The sequence below is a fragment of the Neolamprologus multifasciatus genome, chromosome 8 (assembly GCF_963576455.1).
Source record: "Neolamprologus multifasciatus chromosome 8, fNeoMul1.2, whole genome shotgun sequence".
Taxonomy (NCBI): Eukaryota; Metazoa; Chordata; class Actinopteri; order Cichliformes; family Cichlidae; genus Neolamprologus; species Neolamprologus multifasciatus.
Genome location: NC_140446.1, coordinates 8,788,627 through 8,812,952, shown reverse-complemented (window position 1 = coordinate 8,812,952; position 24,326 = coordinate 8,788,627). Strand labels below are relative to the sequence as shown.

The 24,326-nt window shown below is 41.1% G+C and overlaps 1 protein-coding gene across 9 annotated transcripts; it reads left to right on the top strand.

The window, feature by feature from the left end:
- The first annotated feature begins 110 nt into the window (after positions 1-110).
- On the top strand, positions 111-23,582 carry rnf157 (ring finger protein 157). Of its 9 annotated transcripts, XM_085169695.1 has the most exons (20): positions 114-969; positions 3,346-3,464; positions 8,587-8,675; positions 9,080-9,229; positions 10,633-10,750; positions 10,863-10,929; positions 11,022-11,065; positions 11,222-11,269; positions 11,436-11,507; positions 11,625-11,784; positions 12,469-12,581; positions 12,673-12,905; positions 13,283-13,382; positions 13,520-13,628; positions 15,509-15,723; positions 15,826-15,888; positions 16,008-16,056; positions 19,052-19,162; positions 20,542-20,576; positions 22,363-22,497. In XM_085169695.1, exons 1-19 carry the CDS (start codon positions 882-884, stop codon positions 20,574-20,576), a joined length of 1,983 nt encoding a protein of 660 aa, XP_085025821.1. In that variant the 5' UTR covers positions 114-881; the 3' UTR covers positions 22,363-22,497. The 9 variants fall into 9 exon arrangements, 7 of the variants coding, with proteins under 7 accessions (XP_085025820.1, XP_085025819.1, XP_085025821.1 ...); XM_085169694.1 differs by lacking the exon at positions 20,542-20,576 and having other exon boundaries at positions 111-969; positions 15,608-15,723; positions 22,363-23,582; XM_085169693.1 differs by lacking the exon at positions 20,542-20,576 and having other exon boundaries at positions 112-969; positions 19,052-19,255; positions 22,363-22,463.
- Positions 23,583-24,326: the final 744 nt, after the last annotated feature.

Sequence of the window (24,326 nt, the reverse complement as noted above, 5' to 3'; positions counted from 1 at the left end):
TGGACAGGAGGTTACTTGTAACGGCGACTGCAGACCGTTATTTCTGCCTTTGTTCCATGAGCTGGGTTAAAACACCCCTGTCCGCCGTTTGTGAAAAGTTAACGACCTTTTTTCCTTTTAGCATGTAGACTCCACAAACTTGCTATTACCACCGGGTCCATGTCAGCTTGATTTACGTGAGCTCTCGGAGCTTTTTTGTCGTACATTATTCAGCTTTCACTCGTTTTCCCACACAAGTCTAGCAAGTAACACTGTTTTCGGCTCGGCGTGTATCCCACAGCGCCGTCCTCTCTCTGCACTGCAGTCAGCGCTGCTTGCACATTTGGCGTAGGAAGGTCACGTTATAAAGCGGCTCGTCACTAGCGCCTGCTGGAGAGGAGAGAGGGGGACTGCGCAAAAAACCACGGTCTGGATTTGTGCCTGGCTGACGTCATGGGGAGCCACGGAGCTCTCTGACAGGATCCAGCACCGACGAGCACCCGGTAGGGGGGAATACACGATCAACATCCAGTAGGGCCGGGAGACGAACACATCGCCGTTTTGTTCCACAAACGAGCCCGTAAAGTGAAGCCAGGAGCGGGGATCGCGCTTCGGTAACGACTGCAGCGTACCACGAAAGCGCTTCCCAGCAGTTAAAGGGACTACCACAGCTGTTTTCTGCCTCAAAACACAAGCTTGCACTGTTGGCCAGGGAGGGATAAGCAGCAAGAGAACAACTACTAATCCCCGGAACGGTCACATTCACGGCGGGGCTCGGACCCGACAGTAATGGACAGGGGAGCACGAACTGGATTAAATGATAGGGAGTAAAGAGACGCAGCGTACAAAGCGGACCTGAAGTGTTATGCCCGTTAAGCCGTGCGGTCTTTATTTGACTGGAAATGGGAGCTCTAACAAGCAGACAAAACATAGGCGTGGAAGAAGTGGACATCCCGTCCAATTCGGTGTACCGCTATCCACCGAAATCTGGTAAGTCATCAAACAACAGGTCGGACTGGGTTGGGTGAGCGTTATCTAAAACTCGCTGCAGATGATTTATTCTGGAGGGAAAACATCACGTTCGTATCCCGTGAGCTTACAGGCCTGCAGGGGCATTTCAGCCTTTAACCCGGAGCGGCTACCTGTGGAGACCGGTGTTTTTCACGAGCCACCTTTCCACCCACTTAAAAGTGCGCTTTCCCTTTACTCCATATTTATGTGCTAGATGATTTATTCTAATTTATTCTTCATCTTGCAGCATTGTAGTGACATCCATAGAGGGACAGCAACACACACCAGCACCCCTATGTTTCTATAACTAACTGTCCTTTGCACGTATTTATGCAAATTCAACTTCAAATTTTTCATGAATAAGAGAAACTGGCAGACGGAACTGGGTTTGGCTTTTCCTTTGGTGCATCTGGTTGGCATTAGGACTAAATCAGGCTGTGGAAATGAATAAATCCTGACGGATGGCATTTAAAAGACTAGTCAGATATATTCACGTTGAGATATAAAACCCACAAATTAGAATATATTTTAAAGTTTAAAGCTTAAATTTTAGCTGCGATGATCTATGCATTTTTAAAACTGTTAATTTACTAATTATTAATCTCAGTTTATTTGTGAATGTCCACCCAGTACTGCCTGTCAATTATGTTTGCATTATTTTATGTTCTTTCGGTTTCAACTGTAAAATACAGTTCAAAATGTCTAAAATCTAAATATGTCTAATTTACAGTTTTCAATCAAATGAATGACTCATACAAAAAATAATTTGTAATCATAATAAAAGCTGAAGCTGCAAACTTTTACTAAAAGAATAATCAAAATAGTTGCAACATAATTATCAATCAATAATAATTTAATTCCTTCAGCTCTGTGGAGTCTTTTAGTTTTGATCATTTATTTCCTTTTTTCCTAAGATAATTTTTTTCCTGACTAAATATAAATTTAGTCAGACTAAATATAAATGCCATATTATGGGATATATCTGGAAGACCTTTTCTTTACATTTAAAAAATAAATGAATAAACATTAGTCCGCACAGGCTCATTCGACCCAGCTAATAAAGTGGCCCTTTCCTTCAGACTGACCTGTGTGTTTTCAGTCTGTCGTGTTTGATATTTTCTGATTGCTGCATTGTGTCCAGCCCCCTCCCCGGATTAACAATAATACCAAACAGGCATTGTGTTAGAAAATGTAATCGTATTGCTGTTCAAATCTGTCAAATGCGACTACATAAATTAAAATAAAATCTCCCACGAAATTAGATCTGCAACACAATCCGGGAATATGAGTTTTCTCACGCTCAGAAACATCAGAGTAATATTTCAGATTCATCCTGACATCGTGTGCTGATTGTGATGAGGATGGAAGGGAAGAAAAGTGGCTGCCATTAGCCCCGCTGTTGCCACAGCAGCTGAGTTAGTCGTAGGCGATATAAATTTGTGATATAACAGCCCCGGTTGTAGCCTGGAGCAGTAGTGGTGGTGATGCTGGCAGGGAGGATAGAGGTGGCTATTGCTGCCAGCGAAACCGATCTGTCAGCCCTAGTTCCTGTCTGTGGGATCTGGTGACAGAGCCTGAGCCCAGGTCGCCTCTCCCACCTGCTGTAAATAAAGTGATGAAGAGAGAGGGAGACAGGCTCATCGCTTAGGCTGTTTTTCCCCTTTATTATGTTAATGGCTTTAAGGTCAAACTATCAAACCCTCATCCTCCTGTATGGTCTTAATAAGTGTGAAAAACCAAGCAGCCAGATTCAGACCAGCAATGCCAGACCAGATGTCCTCCCTGCAGAAACATGACTCGACTGCCCAGCATGTTATTTAGAGACCGCAAACCTCCATTACAGTCTTATGATATTAGCCTAACCTGTTATTAAAAAGCAGAATGTCCATTTAGTCTAGCTGCCATCCCCCTTGAGTCTAGGTAAACAGGTATAGAAGCTACAGCACAATAACAGCCCAGCATTAGTCTTTTAGTCATCAGCTTTTTATTTCACTATTTTCGGTCATAGTAAAATAAGAAAAGGACCATTTTGTCTAACCTGCCAGTTTAGGGACAGGATGAGGTAATTATATCGTGCAGTTTGGGATTACTTGGCTCTTACAGCGAGTTATCTGTGAATACTGAGAATGTAGGCTCAGAGATTTATAGGAAGTATAAATGTTTTATGCCGGTGAAGTGCCAGATGGGTAGGACTCGCAAAGTGTCAGTTTGTAGCAGCTTAATTTCGCATGGCTCCTTCAGTTTTCGATGAAAATGATTTCATCAATTTGCATTTTGTATATGTACTTTTCATGTACATTGAAACGTAATAAACAATCATAAATATGTTCTTATTTCTTCTTTTTCGTTGTGCAGGGAGTTACTTTGCCAGCCATTTCATCATGGGGGGAGAGAAGTTTGACTCCACTCACCCGGAGGGTTACCTGTTTGGGGAGAATACAGACCTTAACTTCCTGGGGACCAGACCAGTAGCGGTAGGTATTTTTACACACTAACAGCAAAACATAATGTCAAAAGCAAAAATTTGGGGTGTTTCAAAGGAAATTTCTTATCCCATTATCATGCTTTTTCCTTTATACTTCTTTGTTAGTTACACTTTGCTAGATTTACACCCCCCTTTTGCCTTCAGAATTTCCTTAATTCTTTGTAACGCAGATGATTTACTGTTATTTATGCTAAATTCTGACCCTGAAATACTCATACCAGCTAGTCTAAACTAAACCAACTAAACATGCTACTCTCAAAGTCAGGTAAATCACCTTTCTTTCCTATTCTGATGCTCAGTTTGAACTTTGACGGGCTGCCTTGAATAATGTACAATAATTATATGCCTCAGATCACTGCATACTAGCATGTGATTGGCTGTTAGATGTTTGTGTACCCAAAAAAGTGGCTGTTGATACTGTAACAATTGTTGATGTTCATGTTAAACGTGGACAAAAGACCAAACATTAACAAAGGCTCCTTTTATTTTCTATTGATAGATGATACGTTTGGTTTTTCAGCAAGTTTTTACACAATAAAATGTAAAAAAGAAAAAAAAACAAAGAAATGAAAATGAAGGATATTCATTGTTTCCAAGAAGACAATGTTTAAATGTGTCCAGTCTTAAAAATGTGCACATCTGAGCAGCAGAAACATTTTTCTGCATTTGATCGATGGAAAAATTGATTCTTTACCACTTCAGCATCAATGGTATTGCTGTCTTCTTCCTATTAAACAAGAGTTGATAAGTTTCAGCAGGCTTGACTCCTGCAGTGGCAATTACCGGTCTTTCACACCGTCATTGATTGAAATTTATTTTAACGTCTCATCCTGTCAAACTAATTAAAAATGAAATGAGAGTCTGCTGAGTCCGTCTACAGAGACGTTGATAAGTGATGGTCCCTCCGGTGGGTGCGTGCAAACCTAATCATGAACCTGAAGTTCAAACTAATGAGAGCTTCAGATTGCAAAGAGCTCAAACCCGCAGAGGAAAAAGAGAATTTAACACAGTCCAAAAGGCTTGAAGGGGCTAAAATGTTGGAATAAATTGAAGCTGATATGGAACAGAAAGACTGGGCTTCATCTCGCTCTGTGTGCTAATCGCAGTTGCAGTGCCGTTTCTGTCTAGACTGGGGCTAAAATTAGGAGTGCAGTTTTTCTCCCGATTATATGGGTGTTTATAATCCTCCCGTGGGCTCAGAATTCAGCTGGTGATGTTTTGTTTTTTTTGTTCTTGTATGTGTGTCTGAAGCTTTACCAGCATTATATAATGGTTGGTGGTTTCGAAGCAGATGGTGCTGTGGAATCATAAATCCAACCGCAGTTGTTGTGTTCTCAGTCTCCCGCACCACTCGACAAACAGGATAATAGACGTGGCTATATTTAGGGATTTTTGTGTGCCCTGGCTGGACAACACAAACGCAAAATGGATTTTAGCCACAACACGGGTTGGCAACGATGGTTAGGTGGCCTACTTTGAATCCAGTACCTTTGGGTTGTTGTCAGATTCTTCAGAGGCATTCCTAATTCACAGAGGATGAATCCTAAGTTCTTTGGTGATCACTGACTTCCACTCATCAGCTTGATATTTTTGGGATTTTGATACTTTTTCCATTTCCATTATTATTCCAGAACATTTAGGCTAAGGCTAGGCTAAGGATTTATAATCCCTAAACCTAACCAAGGAAGTAAAAAGAAAGAAAAATTTGTAGAATAATTTGTGATAAAAGGCCGAAAGACCGTATGAAGTTGAGACACAGCCGATGATGGGTCCCGCTGGTAAAGCTTCTGGCCTGCCTTTCCTCATAGTAGCCATCCCTCAAGACTTTCTCCATTTGAAGCAATGTATTATAAGGGATTGTAACACCTAGTCCTTTTATTGAATCAGGACTTTAGGTACCTGCAGATTTTGTGTCAGGATTGGAATAGTATCATATACAAATATCAGATTGGAACATGAAAGGAGCCTGACGTTCCTGTATTTTTTTTAAAAAAGTTGCCTGGGTCTGTTTCTATGTGTTAGCCCTGAAACAAACTAAGAACCTGTCCAGGGTGCAGCCTGACTCTTGCCCTATAACAGATAGGATAGGCTGCAGCCGCTCTTTCTTGGCACACTCTCAGTGTAGTAAAAGCATACCTGGAAGGAAAACAACATAGTTAAACATTATCAACATGAACTGGCCTCCCCAGAGGCTGCACCTAAAGGTTACTGAAGCAGTGTGAGATCATCGGCCAACATCTAAAGACGACCTTTGCATGTCCTCCAAGAAGCCTAGAGAGCTATTCCTGAAGACTACTTAAAGAAATTACAACAAAGCTTTCATGATTTTTGCACAGTACTGTATTTGTCTGTATTGTTATAGCCTTTTCCTTTCTCCTCCTCCAAACCTGCGGTTTAAATCCTGTTGTTCTTGATTGCCAATGATCACAGCACAATTTTTTACTTTGGGACTATTTTTCAGCCAAAGCTAGAATGTGTAGAATAGACAGCCAGCAGCACATTCTCTCTAAGAAGTCTTTTACAAATAGATGAATTTTGAGTCACATTTACAGCATTTATTTATTTTTTTAGATATGGAATAATATGATCAATATGTTCTGCCTTGTAAGACACACCAGTCTACTGTTGGATTGGGAAACAGCATCAGTCTGGCAGTCTGCCTCATAACCACAATACTGTTTCAACTGTGCTTGCTGGGTTAATTTATGACCACAAGTATTTAATCGGCATGTTCCAAATCCACATGTTCACGGTAACTATGAGCAAATTTTCAGGGCAAGTGTGTTTACTCTGGGAAACAAAGAATAGTCAACCACAACAGCATGGATTCTACACAAACTTTTATTAAAAGATAAAATAAAATAAAACCTCTCTTGGCCTGTCTAGATGACATTAAAGCAATCTTAAATGTAAACATTTTAAATTTTAATGAAACAAAATCTGAGGTGTTCCTGTTTGGACCCAGTCGTCCCTGTGAGTCTTCCTCTGTTGATTTGGGACCCCTGGAAGTTTATTTTAAACCTGTCATTACCGACCTTGGTTTTAAGTTGGACAGTGATTTTAAATTAGAGCAGTGGTGAAGTCCACTTTTTATCACTTAAGGCGATTGGCAAGAGTGAAATGTTTTCTGTTTTACTGCACTGGCTGCCTGTTCATTTTAAAATTCTTATGACTGTTCTTAAACGCTTTCACAGTCTTGCCCTGCCTCAGTGCTCTGATCTTCTTCACCCATACACACCCTGTACGTCTCTCAGGTCAGCTGACCAGCTGCTCCTGAAAGTACTGAGGTCTAGGAGGACACTCAGAGGGGACAGGGCCTTTTCTGCCATTGAATTAAATTGAAATTGAAAGCTTTTATTGTCATTATACACAGTATAATATAATATATAATATAAGTACACAGTACTGGGTGACACAGACAGACAGAGAATGATGACACGGACAATTTGAGCACCGACAATTTTAAGCACAGACAATTTTAAGCACTGACAATTTTAAGCACTGACAATTTTAAGCACAGACAATTTTAAGCACAGACAATTTTAAGCACAGACATAAGTCCAAGGAGCATCAGAATGAGCACGAATGGTCGGGGTAATTTATGTCAAGTGGTGCAGTGGTCAGTGCAGATATTTCAGTGCAAATTACTTTTGTGCAAGTTTGAGTTGCTCCTAAATTATGGAGTAACCTGCCCTTGCACGTTAAAACCCATTTTCATTCTTTGGCCTTCAGCCCAGCGAAACTGAGTTTTTTTCTTGTTTTAGGTTTCTTTTTATTTGCCTGTTTTATATTTATGGTTTTATTTATATCTTATGTATTTTTATGATTTAGTTTAGCTCCAATTTACAGCACCTTGTGTCAGCTATGGTGCTTTATAAATAAAGATGGATGGAAAAAATCTGTTAGAGGTTGATAGAGGTTGAGCATCTCTGGAAAGAATTTGGAAAATGTTCAATTAAATTGATCAAAGAGAAGAGTTTAAGGTTCAGCTGTCCGAGGCTTCGTGTAGGTATTATTTCCTGAGTGGTTAAATGTGTTATATATGTGGTGCCTGCTATAGAGTTAGTATTAGGAGCTTTAGGACAAGTTTTGCAAAGTGTAACTACCAAATATTAGCATGCTACATGCTAGACTAACATGGTGAACATGGTAAACACTGTAACGGCCTAGTATCAGCTTGTTAGTGGTGTCACTCTGAGCTACAGTTTCTCAATACCAAAACTGACCTGTGGGTTCTTTGAACAACACTGGCCTTTATTTGAACAGGAGAAACAATCTGTGGGTTTTGATTTTACTCTGGGAGTGTGCGAGGAAGTGCAGAGTGTTGCTCTGATGTTTATGATTTTTAATAAGACCTACAGTGTTGCCCGTGAGTTCCCGATGAATGGCTCTTTTCAGCATCTGTTACTCGATGTGTGTTTGTTTGTGTGGTTTACAGGCGTGACTCCTGCTGAGCCCAGATGTGCAATAGTGCTGAATACGGTTCCATTCACAGCCACGCAAACACACTTAAACACAGAGGCGTACAGATTTGGGGGTTGTAGTATCGAGGTATCTGACCACATCCTCCAGAGATCCTTAAACCACCTCGGCTCTCCGCTTACGCTAATTCAGCAACTTTTGGCTTCAGACACGCAACAAAGGAGTGCTGAGAAGTGATCCGCAGATAGGGTCAAGTTTAACGCTCATGTGTTAATTTACACCAAGGTTTAACCCATCACAGAAAGTCGTTATATTCTTGTCAATTAGCCATTTGTCTTGTAAGTAGATTCAGTTTTACGCTGGGCTGTTTTACACACAAGTTCAGGAACCTACCAAACACTGTCTGAAGTGTCAGGCCCATCCCTGGAAAGACACAGCAAGGGCAGATTTTTTACTCTTGCTCAGCACTTGTCAGCATCGACGAGATCTGTGCTGACAAACCAAAAACATCTTTGTGTTAAGGTTAAACTGGGAGCAGCCAGGGTCATCATGCAGCCCTAAATTTGCTGTGGTGAAGAGAGGAATGTTGTGCGGTCGAGACGAAAATGAATGGTAGTACTCTTCGGTATCATAACATGTATTTAGCATCTATAATTTGTTTTTTGTTTTCTGTTCCTTTCTGTTTTCAGTTCCCGTATGCAGCCCCTCCACCTCAGGAACCTGTAAAGACGCTACGAAGCCTTATAAACATTCGAAAGGACACGCTGCGACTCGTACGGTACGCACATCTGTCCACTGATTACACAGCCTCGGTCTAATTTCATGTCAGCAGATCTGCTTTTAGGGAGCAAGTCATAGCAACAAATATAAGAGAGAGTGTCAAATTATGCGTGTTTATTTCATTTGTTTTAATTTTTTGGCGAGATTAAATCTTTGTTATTTGTAGACATACAAGAGGCCTGGATACACAGGAAAGCTTGTGCTGAGTTTAGAGCCAAAGGCAAATAAATACATATATACAAGTTATTTAACCATGATTTACGTTATTGAGAGATTTATCGCACTCTATAAAACAGATTTTTTTTTGCTTTTCGCAAACACACACAAAAAACCTCATAATCATAGCCTAACAAACAAAATGAAAACAATAATTGACATTGTTATTCTCCCTTTTTCATCCAGGTGCAGTGAGGACCTGAAGCTGCCCGGTGACGAAGCAGCGGGGAAGACCAGAGCCTGCTACAATGTCGAGTTCACCTTTGATGCTGACACACAGGTGGCCATCACCATCTACTACCAGGCCATAGAGGAGTTTCACAACGGAGTGCCAGTGTGAGTGAGAGTCATTTTCCTGATGAAGTAACTATATAAGAACCAGTCCATTTATCATTTATTGAACTATAACTGCATATCTGGTGTTAGTCTGCAGAATTTGTTCTAGTTATGTAGAACCAGATGTCTCGTAATCACAGCTGTGTTTCTATTTGTGCTTATTTCTGGCGAAACCGTCTAGAATCGAGAGTCCGTAACTCTTGAGTTGAGCACAAATTACTCTGGCTTGTGTTTTCATAAAACACTGATCCACATTAAACACAGATTCTTCCTCCAAGTGGCAACAGGTTACTTTCGCCCCACAAAACTACTGCTGCAAAGACAGGATCGATTTCTATGTGTGTGTGTTTTTTTCTTTCTGTTTTCTAAACATCCACTTGTGGCCCAAACAGAGCCTGTGGTAGTGTGATTCAGGCCCCACTGGTGGGTGCATAGAGCAACTGCGGTTGTGGTGTGGATGACCAGGGGAAAAATATGAAGTGCTACTTTGCTTTGTGTAGGAAAAAAGAGTGCTGATGCCGTTTTGCTGATTTTATTTTCGCTAAATCTTCAGCTTGGATCATAAAAATGTGGGAGGCGTGTAGCTCTCACCACAGAGCGACTGCCCTTGTTTTAATTTCGGATTTGATCACTTTCGCTTTGTGCTTCTTCTCTTTTTTGCCACTGCCAACAATATCTACTAGCCTACAAGGGAAAACAGAAACACTATGTTCTTTTTTGGTTAATATTAAAATATGAAGACCAGCTATGGACTCGTGTTTTTACATGAAAGTGAGCCCAGTGACTTTTCTGCAATGCCATGCGGACTTGAAATTAGCGTACACAGAACAGATGTTTGGGGTTTGAGATAAGTTGTAGCTGACCACCAAAGCTAAATATATGTGAATATATTGTGTGTATATGCCTATTTATGTATTGCATATTTAAAAGGCTTTGTTTTTTGTATGCAGAGAGGAAAGTGAACCAGAGTCCAATTCATTTAAGATGCTTCTGATTCTGAATAAATATTTGAAGAGAAAAAGTGACATTGCTGCATCCTTAAAGAAAAAAGATAAATGTGTAAATTAAAACAGGCTAGTGTGGCAGAGAAAAGCATATCCATAAATATTCATCCAGACAATTGTTATGCCAGCACGGTCTCGCATGCAGCTCAGTGTTTGCATATCTTGCATAAGAAGCTGTGATTCTATTTCTGTCCAAACAGGACGGAGGACCTATGCACATTTTGCTTTTTCACCACTTTACTCAGAATAAATTACATTTAAATGAGACTCCCCCTCTCCAGCTGCTACGTTTAAAAAACAATTACCTATTTTGCTTATAGTCAGCTACAGCAGATAGAAACAGCCATTTCCTGTTACCTTCCTCTTATATCCTGACCTGTATCTATCTGCTTCCTGCAGTTACCTGCCCCAGGACAGCTCACTGCAGTCTGAGACGGTACACTTCAAAAGGGGAGTTTGCCAGCAGTTCTGTCTGCCATCACACACCGTCAACCTCAGCGAGTGGGCCGACGACGAGGTAGGCGGCTTGTACCTGCAGCACGATCACTGAAACGTGTGTTTACATGAGGTTGTGCTGGAGCGTGAAGCCAGTTTGTACAGATGGATATCTGCGGTGTTTCTCTCCTCAGCTGCAGTTTGATATGGACAAGGAAATCTTCCCCATGGTTGTGCAGGCTGTTGTAGACGAGGGAGAGGGTGAGCTAATGTGCTTTGTCACACTGGTGATGTCATATGAATATGCATAAAGATGTACCAACTTGTTTTTTGTTTTATTTCCATCCTTGCAGATCATTTGGGCCACTCTCACATACTGCTAGCTACATTTGAAAAGGTAAGAGCCAAAATTATATTTTCAGAAATTTGGATAATTTATTCTTGATTTAATTCGATTCATTATTATGATGTCTTGTCAATATTAAACTCCAAAAACAGGCTAATATTTTACAGATGTATTAATAATACATACAACTGTTGCCTTCTTTGCCAGCACATGGATGGAAGCTACTGTGTGAAGCCTCTGAAGCAGAAACAAGTGGTGAATACATCTGCCTTTCTTCTTTCCCTCCATCTTACGTCCTTTTGTGTAGCAGCTTTATTCTTTTGAAAGACAAAGACACACCAAAGCTTTATTTCCTCCTTGAAACTCACGTCTGGCCCGTGAGAGCGGCCGCCTTCATTCATCGCTGTGTTCCTTTTCCCAGGTGGATGGCGTGAGTTACCTACTGCAGGAGATCTATGGGATCGAGAACAAATACAACAGCCAGGAATCAAAGGTAAAAATTGGAAAACATATGAAGCATTTCAGAGCACTTTAGAAAAAAAAAATCTGTGTCACTCTCTGCTTTCGCAAATTGACTTCTTCCGAGTGTTTTGATGATTTTTGTCTCCAGGTTGCCGACGACGAAATCAGCGACAACAGCGCGGAGTGCGTTGTGTGTTTGTCTGATGTGCGAGACACGCTCATCCTGCCATGCAGACACCTGTGTCTCTGCAACGCCTGTGCAGACACCCTGCGCTACCAGGCCAACTGCTGCCCTATCTGCAGACTGCGTAAGTTCAGATATCGAAACACTGATCTTTTGGCAGATTTGTTTTACAGTCAAATGAAAACAGTGCAGAACGAGTTCATATTTTAGCTGAACAAGATGTATTCTGCACACTGAGGGGGATAAATATCCTATAGTCCCTCACTCAGTTAGTTTTTCATTTATTTAAAGACTACATTAATAGAGGAAAAGCAGTACAGGTAATAAAAAAGAAATAAAATCCTTGTTTGATTTCATGTAGAATTAAATATGGGAGGAAGGAAACACATTTTAAACAATAGCTGCTTCTGTTCTAGAGACTATAGGAAACTGCATCAGAAATGTAAAAGAAAAAAGTGTAAAATCTGGATCATAGATTGAACAGATCCACTGCAGGAGAGATTTGGAACCTCTCGTGCTAAAACATATATTTTGTAGCTAAAACCAGAATAATTAAAAATATAGTACATTTTGATACGCTTTGACAAGGTTAGTGTTTCCCAAACTGATAAAAGCCAAACAAAAATGAAGACACTTGTTCACAAATAATCTGTAATGTAAAGGTGTCAAATTGGCAATTAAATAATAATTAACTCAGTTCCTCCAAACCCTCTTCATCTTGTTTGTAGCCTTTAAAATCATATTTTTCCTCAAAATTTTGTTTGTAGATGTATGGATTGTTTGAATTTCTTTCTTCTTTGTCTTTAAGCATTCAGAGCTTTGCTGCAGATTCGAGCAATTAGGAAGAAACTCAGTCCTCTGTCACCTAGCAGCTTTAACCCCGTCATCACTTCCCAGACCTCCGACTCAGAGGAACACTCGGTGAGACAGAACCCACGTAACAGAGAGACAGTGTTGTGATCATTTCCAGTCATCCTGAACTCAGATTCTTACCGCCCTCTTCTCCTCACAGGCATCAGAGCACATCCCTCCTGGTTATGAGGCGGTGTCTCTCTTGGAGGCCTTAAACGGCCCCCTCAACACCACCTCAGTAGCTCCTCCTCCTCTCCACTCTGGTCCCAGCCACGTCTCTGGAGCCCTTCCTCCGTATAGCAGCGAGCCTCACCCTGCCCCGGCTCGCTCCCTCTCTCCTCTGGACCACTCCAACTCCGGCCAGGCTCTTAAACTCAAGAAGAGTGGTTCAAAGTGAGCCTGCCTGTGAGGCCAGAGAGAAAACTGGTCAAAGTTGATGTTTGTTTTTTCTGCTTGGATCAGCGGGAAGGGTGGAGCTGGCTGCTTAGGACAGCATGCTTTGATCATAGGAGCATATAAAAAAAAAACAACATATGGTTGCCCCGCTCTTTCTTATGAGAAATTCTTTTTTTCAGTTCAAGTCTGCTAACTGTAGCTTAATTGGTTGGACCTTGAAGTAGATTTCACAGAGAAAAAGTAAAAGATTTTTCCACACACGTTTTTACAAAATTATTAGCCTTCTCTATTTAATTTCAGTTTCTGCTCCATAATATTTTCAGCCTCCTGGTGTTATTTTCTCTGATGTACATTCACTTTGTTGCTTGTCTTAGGTCACTTTCCCAGAATTCCTCTGTGCTTCCCGAGGAGGACGAGAAGTCTTGCAGTGAATCCGAGGCCTGTCGCCACAAACTCGCTGTGGACCAGCAGGAGGTGTGTGTTAAACATACACAGAGAGAATATGCATTTTCACAGTGTCACATGTCTCCTACGGCTGTGGGAGTTTACACGTTAGTTTACACATCATGTTGTGAACGTCTCTCTCACGGCTTGCTCTTGTTGGTTTACAGTGCGGAGTAACTCCAGACAGCGAGAACCTGACTTTCTCCTCCTCTGGAGCCATCGACCAGTCATCCTGCACCGGCACCCCCCTGTCCTCCACCATTACCTCCCCAGAAGGTATACACTGACACACATGCACACACACACTAAACCTCAAAATACTCCTTTTCCTACCTTTTTATAACACCTCAAGCCTATTTTTTGTGTGACTCACACTTGCATAAGCATGATAACATGCATAATGCCTGTGACTTATGTAAATTTTGAGTTGCTCTAAAAATTGCAGCAACTGATGTGAATCACTTCTATTCGCTAAAGGCAAAATGTGGTTTTAAAGGTTTTGTTTTATGCCTCACATTTTATATAGTTGATGCCACTGTAAGTCTTTTCATCATGCATGAAATGTGACTCTGGACTTAATTTTTTATTGTGGGACATAATTTTCCAGTGATAGCAAGTAGGCTTATTATGATCTATGCCACTGTGAAACGCTGGTATGTGCTCCTATAGAAACCACAAGTCTGATTATATCAACCATGTTTAACAAGAAAAGGGTTTTTTTGCATCGCCATGGACAAAAACTACTCTACACACAACCATACTTTGAAATAGCAACGGCTTTTTTTGGTGGAGATCATTTTTACTATGCTTAAACCTGCCAACATCAGGTCACTTAAGAGCATAAAATCACAGTTTCGATTCAGGAACGAAGCACTGGACCGTACCAGTAAATAGGCTGTACTGTACCACACACATACAACACAAACTACAAAGTATATTGTAAAGTGTTATTATGCAACACTACAATACTGAAAAGGATTACATTTGAGAAGATTGAAAATCATTTGCTATTAAATCTGGGATTTGCAGTGTGAGTAGTTCCTTCACTGTTAAATGTAATTATGTAAACAGTGTGGTACCTTTGCATCCCTTTTGTTTTCATTTCCCTTCTTTTTTCAATCCAAATCAAGTCTTTTTATGGCCGCAATACACCTTGTAGTTCATTGTTTCGGTGCAGGCTGTCAAATGGATATCAAAATTCAATTCTAAAACCAGAGCTATCAAAAAAGTTGGGAGTCAATCTTGTGGGAAAGTGACGATGATGGTGGCCATCACTGTGGCTACACCCATTATGATCATTCTATAGTTTCCCCTTTAAAACCTTTTTAATCAGATGATTAAAAAAATGCATCAACTCTAATGCCAATTAATTTGTGCAACACCCAGCATGTGAGGTAATAGGAAACAAACTAGAGTCCAGCTTAATTTCGTGCACTATTCCTGAATTACATAATACAACATAAGTTGTCCACTTAATAAGAGATTTACTTAAGTGGAAGCACACACATGATGGTCATAATCAAGACGTCAATTACAAAGTAAGTTTGCCATCACAGAAAAAGGCTGTGACGAACTATTAAACTCACTCTTGTTCTTTCACACCCAAATAAAGGTGTAAAAGTCACAAGAATTGTAGTGTTCTCATTTTTAGGGTAGCTTGTCCATAGTGTGGTGTTATTGCTATACTCTTTTTTTTCTGTTGTAACATTTATTCAGGGTTAATTAGGTCCATCTTGTTCTAAAAGTTGGTTTCAGCTGCTCTACCCAGCCAGGAAACCCATTTTCCTCAAAATGGTGTTCAGTGTCTCAGAAATGTTGCATGAAAGCTAAATACAAGGAGCTGAAGGCAGCTTCAATGAAGGCTTTTAACATAAATAAATCAGAGGTTTACCACCTCAGCATTTTGTGTTGGTGCCACTAGATGAAAATTTCTGGGAAATCTACAGAGCGGCCTTTTAGCAAAACCCAGAAAGCAAGGTCTATTATTCCAGCTGGAACGATTTTTGCAAGTCACTATTTACATTTTCTGCCGCTGATAATATTTGCGGACGCACGGCCTAGTTTTTTTCCAACCTGGCAGCCGAAAAACGAAAACAAACAAACACCCGAACCCCCCCAAAGCCGGACCGTGATGTGTGTCTCCGTCTGTCTGCCAGACCCAGTGAGCAGCAGCCTGGCCCAGTCAGTGATGTCCATGGCCTCGTCCCACTCGCAGCACTCCCACATCAGCACTGACACCATGTCCTCCATGTCAGGGTCCTACCTGGCCGGGGCCGAAGGTGAACCCGGGGGGGACGAGGGGGGAGATGTGGACTGCGAGGAGAACCAGGAAGCCTCCATGGAGAACCGAAGACCGTCACAGCAAGACAGGGTGAGCATGGAGGATAAACTAGCTGCACATTCATGTCGTTTTAAATAAATTGTTGTCCCATCGGGACTCAAAGCTTCCCTTTGGTTGTTTTCTTTTTCGTAGGAATTTTCCAAAGAGCCAAAGGAACAAAACTATTCAGTGGCTGTAGAGGATCAGGACTCAGAGGTGACTAACACGGTGATGAGCAGACTGCGATTATTGCTTATTTTATGAATGAAGTTGCCTATTACAACGTTTCATAACGCTCTCCCCCCCCCCCCCCCCCCCCCCCCTATTTTCATCAGGGAAATGATGTCACCGAAGAGGACTGCTCATCTCCATCTAATGGGAAAGGTAACTATAGTAACCATCATTCACCTTTCACCCATGGCAACTCATCTCTGTTTGCATTTGTTGTTCTCAAGCTATGAGGAAAAAAAAAAAGGAAATACACCCTTTCATACAAACTACATATTATAGCAAATCTGTTCGTGTCATGGCTGAGTGATACCAACCCTTTCAAAGTAATGGAGTTGTGTGTTAATAGCTGTCCTCTAGATGGGGCAGTCTCTTTCAAAATGCTTGCAATTTTGGCTGCATCTGTATGAGAGTGAATGGCTTCTCATGCAGCGTGTCTGCAAAAGGAATCTGATCTTCTGCACAGTGATGGCTGAGCTCACAAGACCACAGGAGCCAAAATAAATTACAGATGCTTTGATCAAGCCTTCAAGATGTTACAGTTACTAATTAAATCACTTTTATAGTCAGTATGTGATATTTAAGTCTCATGCTGACATTAACAGCTGTGATGATCTAAAATTTGTTAATCCAAGTGTTAGTTAAGAAAAGGACTGTGAAGGTGTCTCAGTAAGCTTGTAGGATGCAGGCATACTTTCTAGGTATGGATGGAGGTTCCACAATGAAATTAGTCAAGTAAAGCCAACATTATGAAAATCATAACTATTAATTACACAGTCTAAGGAGCTTAGAAAGAAAGCAACTAGGAATGCATTCTTTTGAATGTGTACCATAACCCTATGAATAAACCCTATCAATAAAATGACATTTTATCAGTAATCACCGTACCTCGGTCATGATACTTCCACTTTCCGCAGTGATAAATCCATCAACAGGCTTCAAGGTATTGGTAGCAGCATCTGGGTAAATTACATCTGTATAGTCAAAGACAGTTCAGTTTCTGGATATGAGTTTTAAAAGTTAATGCTGGAAAGGTTTGAGGGTAGGAGTAAGAGTATTAGCCAACTCCACCTCAGTCCTAAGCACCAAACCAGGCCTTTTCTTGTCAGCAGCCACCCAGAGTTGTTACAGAGCTGAATGAAGCAGCACAAACTCAGTTGATTTGCTCTTACTTATTTATTCTGTTCTCCAAAGTGTCCTCATTCTGAATTAAAGGCTGGCCATTTGCAATAAGTATTCTGATCGATCAGAGCATCCTTTCACTAACAGGAAACGAGCCTCTAGAGTCATCCTTTGTTGATCAGATTCAGGTTTTGCTCCACACGGGGCTGCTGACTTGCATCTGCATGATTTGAATTTCTCTATGAATGTTTGTGTACTCGCTGTTGGCGTTAGTGTACAATCTATGTGTTTTTACTCCCTAAGCCTTGCTGCCTGCACCTGCTTTTATAGCTTCTGTATCATGAAACATGCTCCACCTGCACTGCTCCTGGATGCCGTTTATGTGTCTGCAAGTGTGTGAAGTGCGTGTGTGTATGTATGTATGTATGAGAGAGAGAGAAGGCAAGCGCGATGGAGTGCTAAAGAAAGTGTTGTGATGTGCACCGTGTGGGCGTCCATTACCAGTAAGGCTTGAAGCGAAAATAACAAGGTCACCTTTAATTAGACAACGGTTTGAAACGTGTATATGTAAATTACTTGTGTGTGCGCGTGGGTGTGTGTGTTGTGATACCTCGGGCCAGACTGAAACAATCTCTGCGAGTTACTGAATGACCTTTCAGTTTTTTAGGAGACGAGCGGACCTGTGCTGCCTGACAGACTGTGAATGAGCACACGCGCTGTAGGATGTATGTTTGCACGCACACTTGTGTGCATCTGCACCAGCGCTGCCAGACGGCTTCTGAATGTGCCCTGTCTGTGTCTCTGTGCTGAGCTGCCAATCATTCACTCATCACTTCCTTATTAGCACACACACTCTGCACACGAGCAGGCTTGCTGCAGGCATGAGGCACTCACACATATGATACATCTCAGTATTTATTATCTGGCCATGCTGGAAAAGGAAGAAAATCATATTCCATACAGGTCCCGTTTATTTCTTTTTAATTTATTTCTCATCTCATTTATCTGTGCTTCATGAATAAGATAAAACACCAAAACCTCAAGTTCATTTGCTTCATATTAACTTACGATATATATATATATATATATATATATATATATATATATATATATATATATATATACATACAAAGACATTTGTATGAGAAAGACCTAAATTCCACAGAAGAAATGTTGGGCAGGCAAAGCTAAAGAAAAAAAGCAGCAAAATATGATTTTTACTACTACTATTTTCTCATTATAAGTGCTGTCATCATCACCACAGCAGCATATGAATGAGCGCAAGAGATAGAACTGAAGATATCATCAAATTAAATGCACTACCATTTGATGTAAACCATGACTGGTCAAGAGCGTAAAAAATCAAACAGTTCTTCCTGTAAAAATATTGAAAAATTTCTACATATAAATATGGAAAAATTGTGTATGTTTCTGTTCTGTGTCTTGTGTGCTGTTTGTTTGTATATGTGTCTTTCTTGCTGCTGTTACACCCAAATTTCCCCCTGTGGGACAATTAAAGGATTATTCTATTCTATTGATTCCTGTTGGAATAGTGAATTTGACAGCCACGATGATCCGTGACAGGTCAGAATGGCAGCGTTTTGACAGTCATGACACTGCAGTCCTGCACACTAAGCTTTGCAAGTGTCCAAACTTCTTTGTTTTATCATAGTTCCTTCACTTGTCACATTTTTTTTCAGCAGAACATGCTCACCTTTGCTCCATGTTTTCCATCCAGTCACTGGATTATGATTTGACATATGCATTAAGCTGAAGGCCAAATAAAGAAAAAAAAGTGAACATCTTCACACTTTCTTGAAACTTGATCTTAGAGACTCATATTGATCAAATGTGCAAATATTTGATCAATTATTATTCTGTTATTGCCATTCTAGCATGGCCACCTCTGACACCCTCCCCCCTCTTCCTCTTTCTCTCACCCTCCTGCCTGTCCCACCTTCTCCTCCTCCTCCTCCTCCCCACATGCTGTGCCTGGCTGCTCTTGTTTGACCTTTGCCCTCGCTTGCAGGTGGGCGGAGCAGGTGTCCAGAGTTGGCCAATAACAATCAGGGCGTCGCCCTCTGTGACACGCCCTCTTTGGGGTTGGATAATGAGCAGGCTCCCAACAGCCGTTTCGCGGGTGAGTGGCAACCTCCCGAACATGGACCAATGAGAGCTGAAGACTGAGAGTGTAGGGATGGGGGATGAAGAGAGATACAGGAGGAAAGAAAACGTGAGGAGAGTTATCTGCAGAGGACTAAAGGATTTCTGATGCATTAGCTTGCTATGCTAACGTGCTAATGTGAATGGAAGCTAGGGAGAGCAGCAGTTAGGTTTTTAAACGCTGTTTGTAGATGAGGATTTGTAGCATTTTTGCCCAGCATGAAGACTAGGAGCCTTCCTTCTTCTCTTCATCCTTACCCTTTGATGTTGTGGTGCTTCATTGCTTTTTTTTTTATTTCTCCAGTAGCGGTTAGTTGTCCACTCTCTCCCTCCTCCTCCCCTTTAGCTGAAGCCCCGGTGTGCGTGAGCGCGCGCGTGTGTGTTTGTGTAGCCGTGTTTGAGTGAATCTTACCGTGTGACTGACGGATGATTTCTGCATTTGCTTTCATGAGAGTGTGTGAGAGAGAAACAATCTGGCCCTTCCCAAAAGTTGAAGTTCATGTTCAGTGTCTGCCAGCTCCGAGCCGCTTTGCCAAACATCTGCGACTCATTTTCACACCCTCCATATTCCCTCCTGTCCTTCCCCGGCCCTCCCGTCTGCTTCGCCACACGGGGTGAGTTACTGTGATGAGAGCTAAAGGTGTCGATTTTGTTCTTGACGACCAGCGTTTGTAAAGCGCAGTCAGTTATTTTCTGGACTCCTGGTTGAATTTGATTCCATTTCTACTAAAAAATTGCCTATAAAACTTCCCTTTCTTTGTAATTTCAACAATTTTAAAGCTGCTAATTTAACACAGACCTCTTTAAAAAGCCATCACAACCTTTGGTGTGGTATGAAAAATATTATTAAATGGCTGAAAGATAAGGATATTGTTTCATTATTGATACAAATACAAATGTGACATATAAAAGAAACTCCATATAAAACATTTAAGGAATTCTCTCAGTTTATTTCTACTAGATATTCAAATACAAGAGTTCACCATTCAGTAAATAGACAAACTCTGGAGTGTTAGTTTACCTCGTCAGCATATATCATTTTGTGTTCAAACTTTCTTCACAGCCTCTAGCTCTCCATCATTCTCGTAGCTTTTGACCTCGTCCCCTCTCCAAACCCCGAGACTCCCTTCGTTCCCATGAACCCACTCGACCCTGTTTGCGTTTTACGGTGAATGTCGTGACATGTTTTCTATTCCTGTGTTGTAAAGGTGTTCTGTTATCTCTCTGTTTCTCTCCTTTTTACTTCCCATCATTCTTCACATCCTCTGCTGTCTTTTCCTGGACATTTTTCCTTCCTGCCCCTTTCTTCTTCTCTTCTGTCTTTTTTCCTTCTTTCGCTTTCTTTCGGATGGACAGATGAGGAGTCGTGCCCAGTGCACATTGAGGACTAGGTATGGAGATGTGGTTAGATGGTCGATCAGACTTTAAAATCTCAATTTGGGGGGTTGTAATTTATAAACTGTAGCAGTTGTTTTTCTTTTGTTCTTATTTTACCTTTTGATTTCTTATTCAGCCTCATCATTAAATTTTATTTCACAATCTAATTAGGTCATCGAGTACCAAATCGATCAAAGTAAGAAACGTTTTTTTAAGTTTTAAAAAGAAAATGCAAGTCTACATTATTTTTTTTTCGATTTATAATTTCTTCAGGCTTGCAAAAGGTACAACTGTTTAGGAAATGTGGATCCACCGAATTGTGTTTCTGTTTATTATTCAGGTTTTCGCTGGTGACATGAAAAGTATGAATTATTTTCTTTCTTTGTGTTTGTGGCTTTATTTTTAAATAGGGAATAGCACAACATGCGTCACTGAGATCTACTGAGCATTGATTTATTATTGTTTATCTAAAAATAGAATACAGTTTTCAATATTTGAATGTTTTGGATAAATTTGATTTGAAAAGAAGAAAGAGTATCATGTCTTTGTACGGTTACACCTCAGCAATCTCTGTTCTTTTTTTATAATGGGTAATCAACTTAATGGTTATTGCAATAAACTGTAATGTAATGAAAAAGTATTCTTAGGACGTTTATCACTTTGATCTCGGTCTAAAATATATGATAGCCAAAGACATAGCCCCCCATTTCTATGTCTTTAAAAACACTTTAGCAATAGTTCTCCAGGCTTTCTCTAAGTCTTTCAATTTTTTTTTATTTGGACGTCAGCTGTTTTTACTCACTTTCTGTCTAGTTCTTGTACCTGTCATTGTATAGGGATGCATTTCAGCCGATGGGGCGATCGTGGCTCAAAAGTTGGGAGGTCGCCTTGTAATCGGAAGGTTGCCGGTTTGAGCCCCGGCTTGGACAGTCTCGGTCATTGTGTCCTTGGGCAAGACACTTCACCCTTTGCCTACTGGTGGTGGTCAGAGGGCCCCGTGGTGCCAGTGTCCGGCAGCCTCGCCTCTGTCAGTGCGCCCCAGGGTGGCTGTGGCTACAATGTAGCTTGCCATCACCAGTGTGTGAATGGGTGGGTGACTGGATGTGTAAAGCGCTTTGGGGTCCTTAGGGACTAGTAAAGCACTATACAAATACAGGCCATTTACCATTAGTAGTGTTGGGGAACTTGTTAAAATTGATGGAATTATGAATGCAGAAAAGTACCACCTGAAAGGCATCAAAGGCACAATCTTCATTTTTAAGCACGGCAAAGATAACACAAACAACCTGCCAATGCAGGAAAAGCATACCTGGATAGAAAAACACAATAATACACCATCAGTCATGATTTGGCTTCCAGAAGTTGGATCAACATTGTTATGCCAAAAAAAAAAAAAGACAGCCAACATCCAAAGAAGGGCTTTGACTGTCTTTTAGGAAGCCTGGAGAGCTATCGTTGAAGAGATACAAGAAAGCTGACTAAGAGAATTTAGTTCTGTGTTGAATAATACAGGTGATCATATGAAATATTAATTTCCAAGCTCATTAGAACTGCACAGACTCTGTTTTTGCCTTAAATACTGCATTTCTACATATATTTGCACGTTTCAATGAATTGCTGCACCCATTTCCCATTTTTCTAGCAAAACATAAAGAAATGTGGGACAGTCCAAGACTTTTGCACGGTACCTTGGGTTTATTGATTTCTGCAAATAAAGTTTAACTGAAAAATTACGGTTTGTCTGTGAGTTACCTGGAAAAACAGATTCAAATCATCTTCTCGTTCTCTTCTCTCATTCAGACCTGTTGTACCTCGGGGGCTACAGGCCTGTTTTGGAGCCTCTCCCCCACCACAACTCCACCAGCAACATGAACCTGGAGGAGCAGGGGGCAGAGAGCAGGGTCCAGAGTCCCAAACATCCCTGCCGTGGACCACTCATTGTGTAACACACACGAACACACACCAATCTAAACTTACTCATCCAGTCAGCTCTTCTTAATCCTGCCACAGTGCTGCAGCGCTGGATACTGTCCTCACTGAACAGGGACTCACATCCCCATCTTTCTCAAAATTTCCTGGATGATTCTGGATTGGAGTGAGGAGGAAAGAGGAATCACACCTCTCCATTGTCTGTGCGTTTTTTTTCCCCTCACAGGAGTTTCCTTGTTTTCTTATCTGTGATCTAACTTGTTGTGGGAATGATTAGCCTACTGCTACGTTATTATTTATTACCTGTAGGTTTAATGAGAGCTGTGTATTGTGACACTATCTTTAGAAAAAATATATGCTGCTCCTCTTCTTTTTTCCCTTTCTTCCTATTACCAGCTAAACAGTCAGGGGCTACTGTGATCGGCAATCGGATTTATTACTAGCGTATTTCTCCTTCTCTGTTGTAAACTGTATGCCTGACGAGTGGTCGGACGCTTTGACGCTAAAAGTCAGCTGACACCGGACTACCTTACCTTACTGAGCTAGAAAGTGCTGACCCCTCTCCTCTCATCAGGGAGCTCCTGTCTCGACTTCGCATGCAACTTTCCAAGTTTTCCTCTCATTTCCACCATGCTTTTGAAACACAACGACCTGTGCTGAATGTCAATTCAAAAGTGCAGAAGTGATCGGACTCGTATGGCGGTCGATGAGCCAAGTTACAGTGGCCAAAATGAACAGAGATCAACTGGAGGAAGGAAAAAAAGATGCCACACAGAATGTAGGACGATAATCTCATAGAAGGGGAATGTACGGGACGTTTGAAATGTCCCCTGACTGGAATCAAACACAAACTTTGACTCACACTCAAACACACCACTGGCACTGTCTCCATCTACAGCTCCATCTTAGCATGTCAGTATTATTGTAGTGCAACTTGAAATCAACAAATACCACCGAGCAATAAAGACACTGCATCTCGTCCTTTTTTTCCTGCACTAGGATGCTTGTTCGCAGTTCAAACAGTGGAAAAAAACTGTTTGCGCTGCTGGGTCATATTCAGACGTTTCATTGTGTTTGTTACTGCTTTTTTTTTTTTTTTTTTTTAAATTAATAAATTTCAGCGTTGCCATTGTAAATGGATTTCTTGTGAGACAAGCATCAATACAGTGAAAGACTTGGCCCACACTGCTGTCTTGCATCTTGCTCATCTTCATGCTTCCCGGTTTGTACCATTCCCTCGAGCCTGTTTCTTCCTGTTTGTGACGCTTTTAGTTCGTGAGATACACTTTAATGTATATCACCTGTTGTTGACCTCTGTTTCTGTGTTTTAATTTGTTGCAGAACACTGTGTTGTTTATTAGAATGTGGATGAAAATATGTGAAAAATTTGTAAAGGTTTACACACGAATAACTGAAAAGGGACAATATCAACATTTAATGCACTATTAGCTGATTCCTAGACGACACACTTTGCGGTGCATGAGGCGACAGTAGAGTAAGCATGTTAGTCTAGGTCAGCCTGCACCCTACTGTAGACTTGATGATGGATCACTGCACATGCATAAAGACGTAACGTATTCTTCTGCAGTGTTAAATATCAGTTTCTGGAACCCTATTCTGTTGGCCGTTAAGGTCAAGACTACTGCACTACTATAACCAAGCTGCGAACAGTCACATGATCACAGTCCGAATGTGTTAATGAAGCTGTATTACAGCACCAGTCACAGTATGATATCAAAGGGATGGGTCCCATATCTGCAAGACCCCACTTTTCTAGAGTGAAAATGTCAATGAAGACTTTGAACAGACAATAAAGTTTTTGCAACTAAACAGAC

Excerpts from the sequence above, each read along its gene's own strand:
- rnf157 (XM_085169692.1), top strand. The coding sequence starts at position 882 with ATGGGAGCTCTAACAAGCAGACAAAACATAGGCGTGGAAGAAGTGGAC. Across the intron at positions 11,785-12,468 it reads CTGCCCTATCTGCAGACTGC|CATTCAGAGCTTTGCTGCAG; the intron begins GTAAGTTCAGAT and ends TTTGTCTTTAAG. Across the intron at positions 15,889-16,007 it reads TAGAGGATCAGGACTCAGAG|GGAAATGATGTCACCGAAGA; the intron begins GTGACTAACACG and ends TATTTTCATCAG.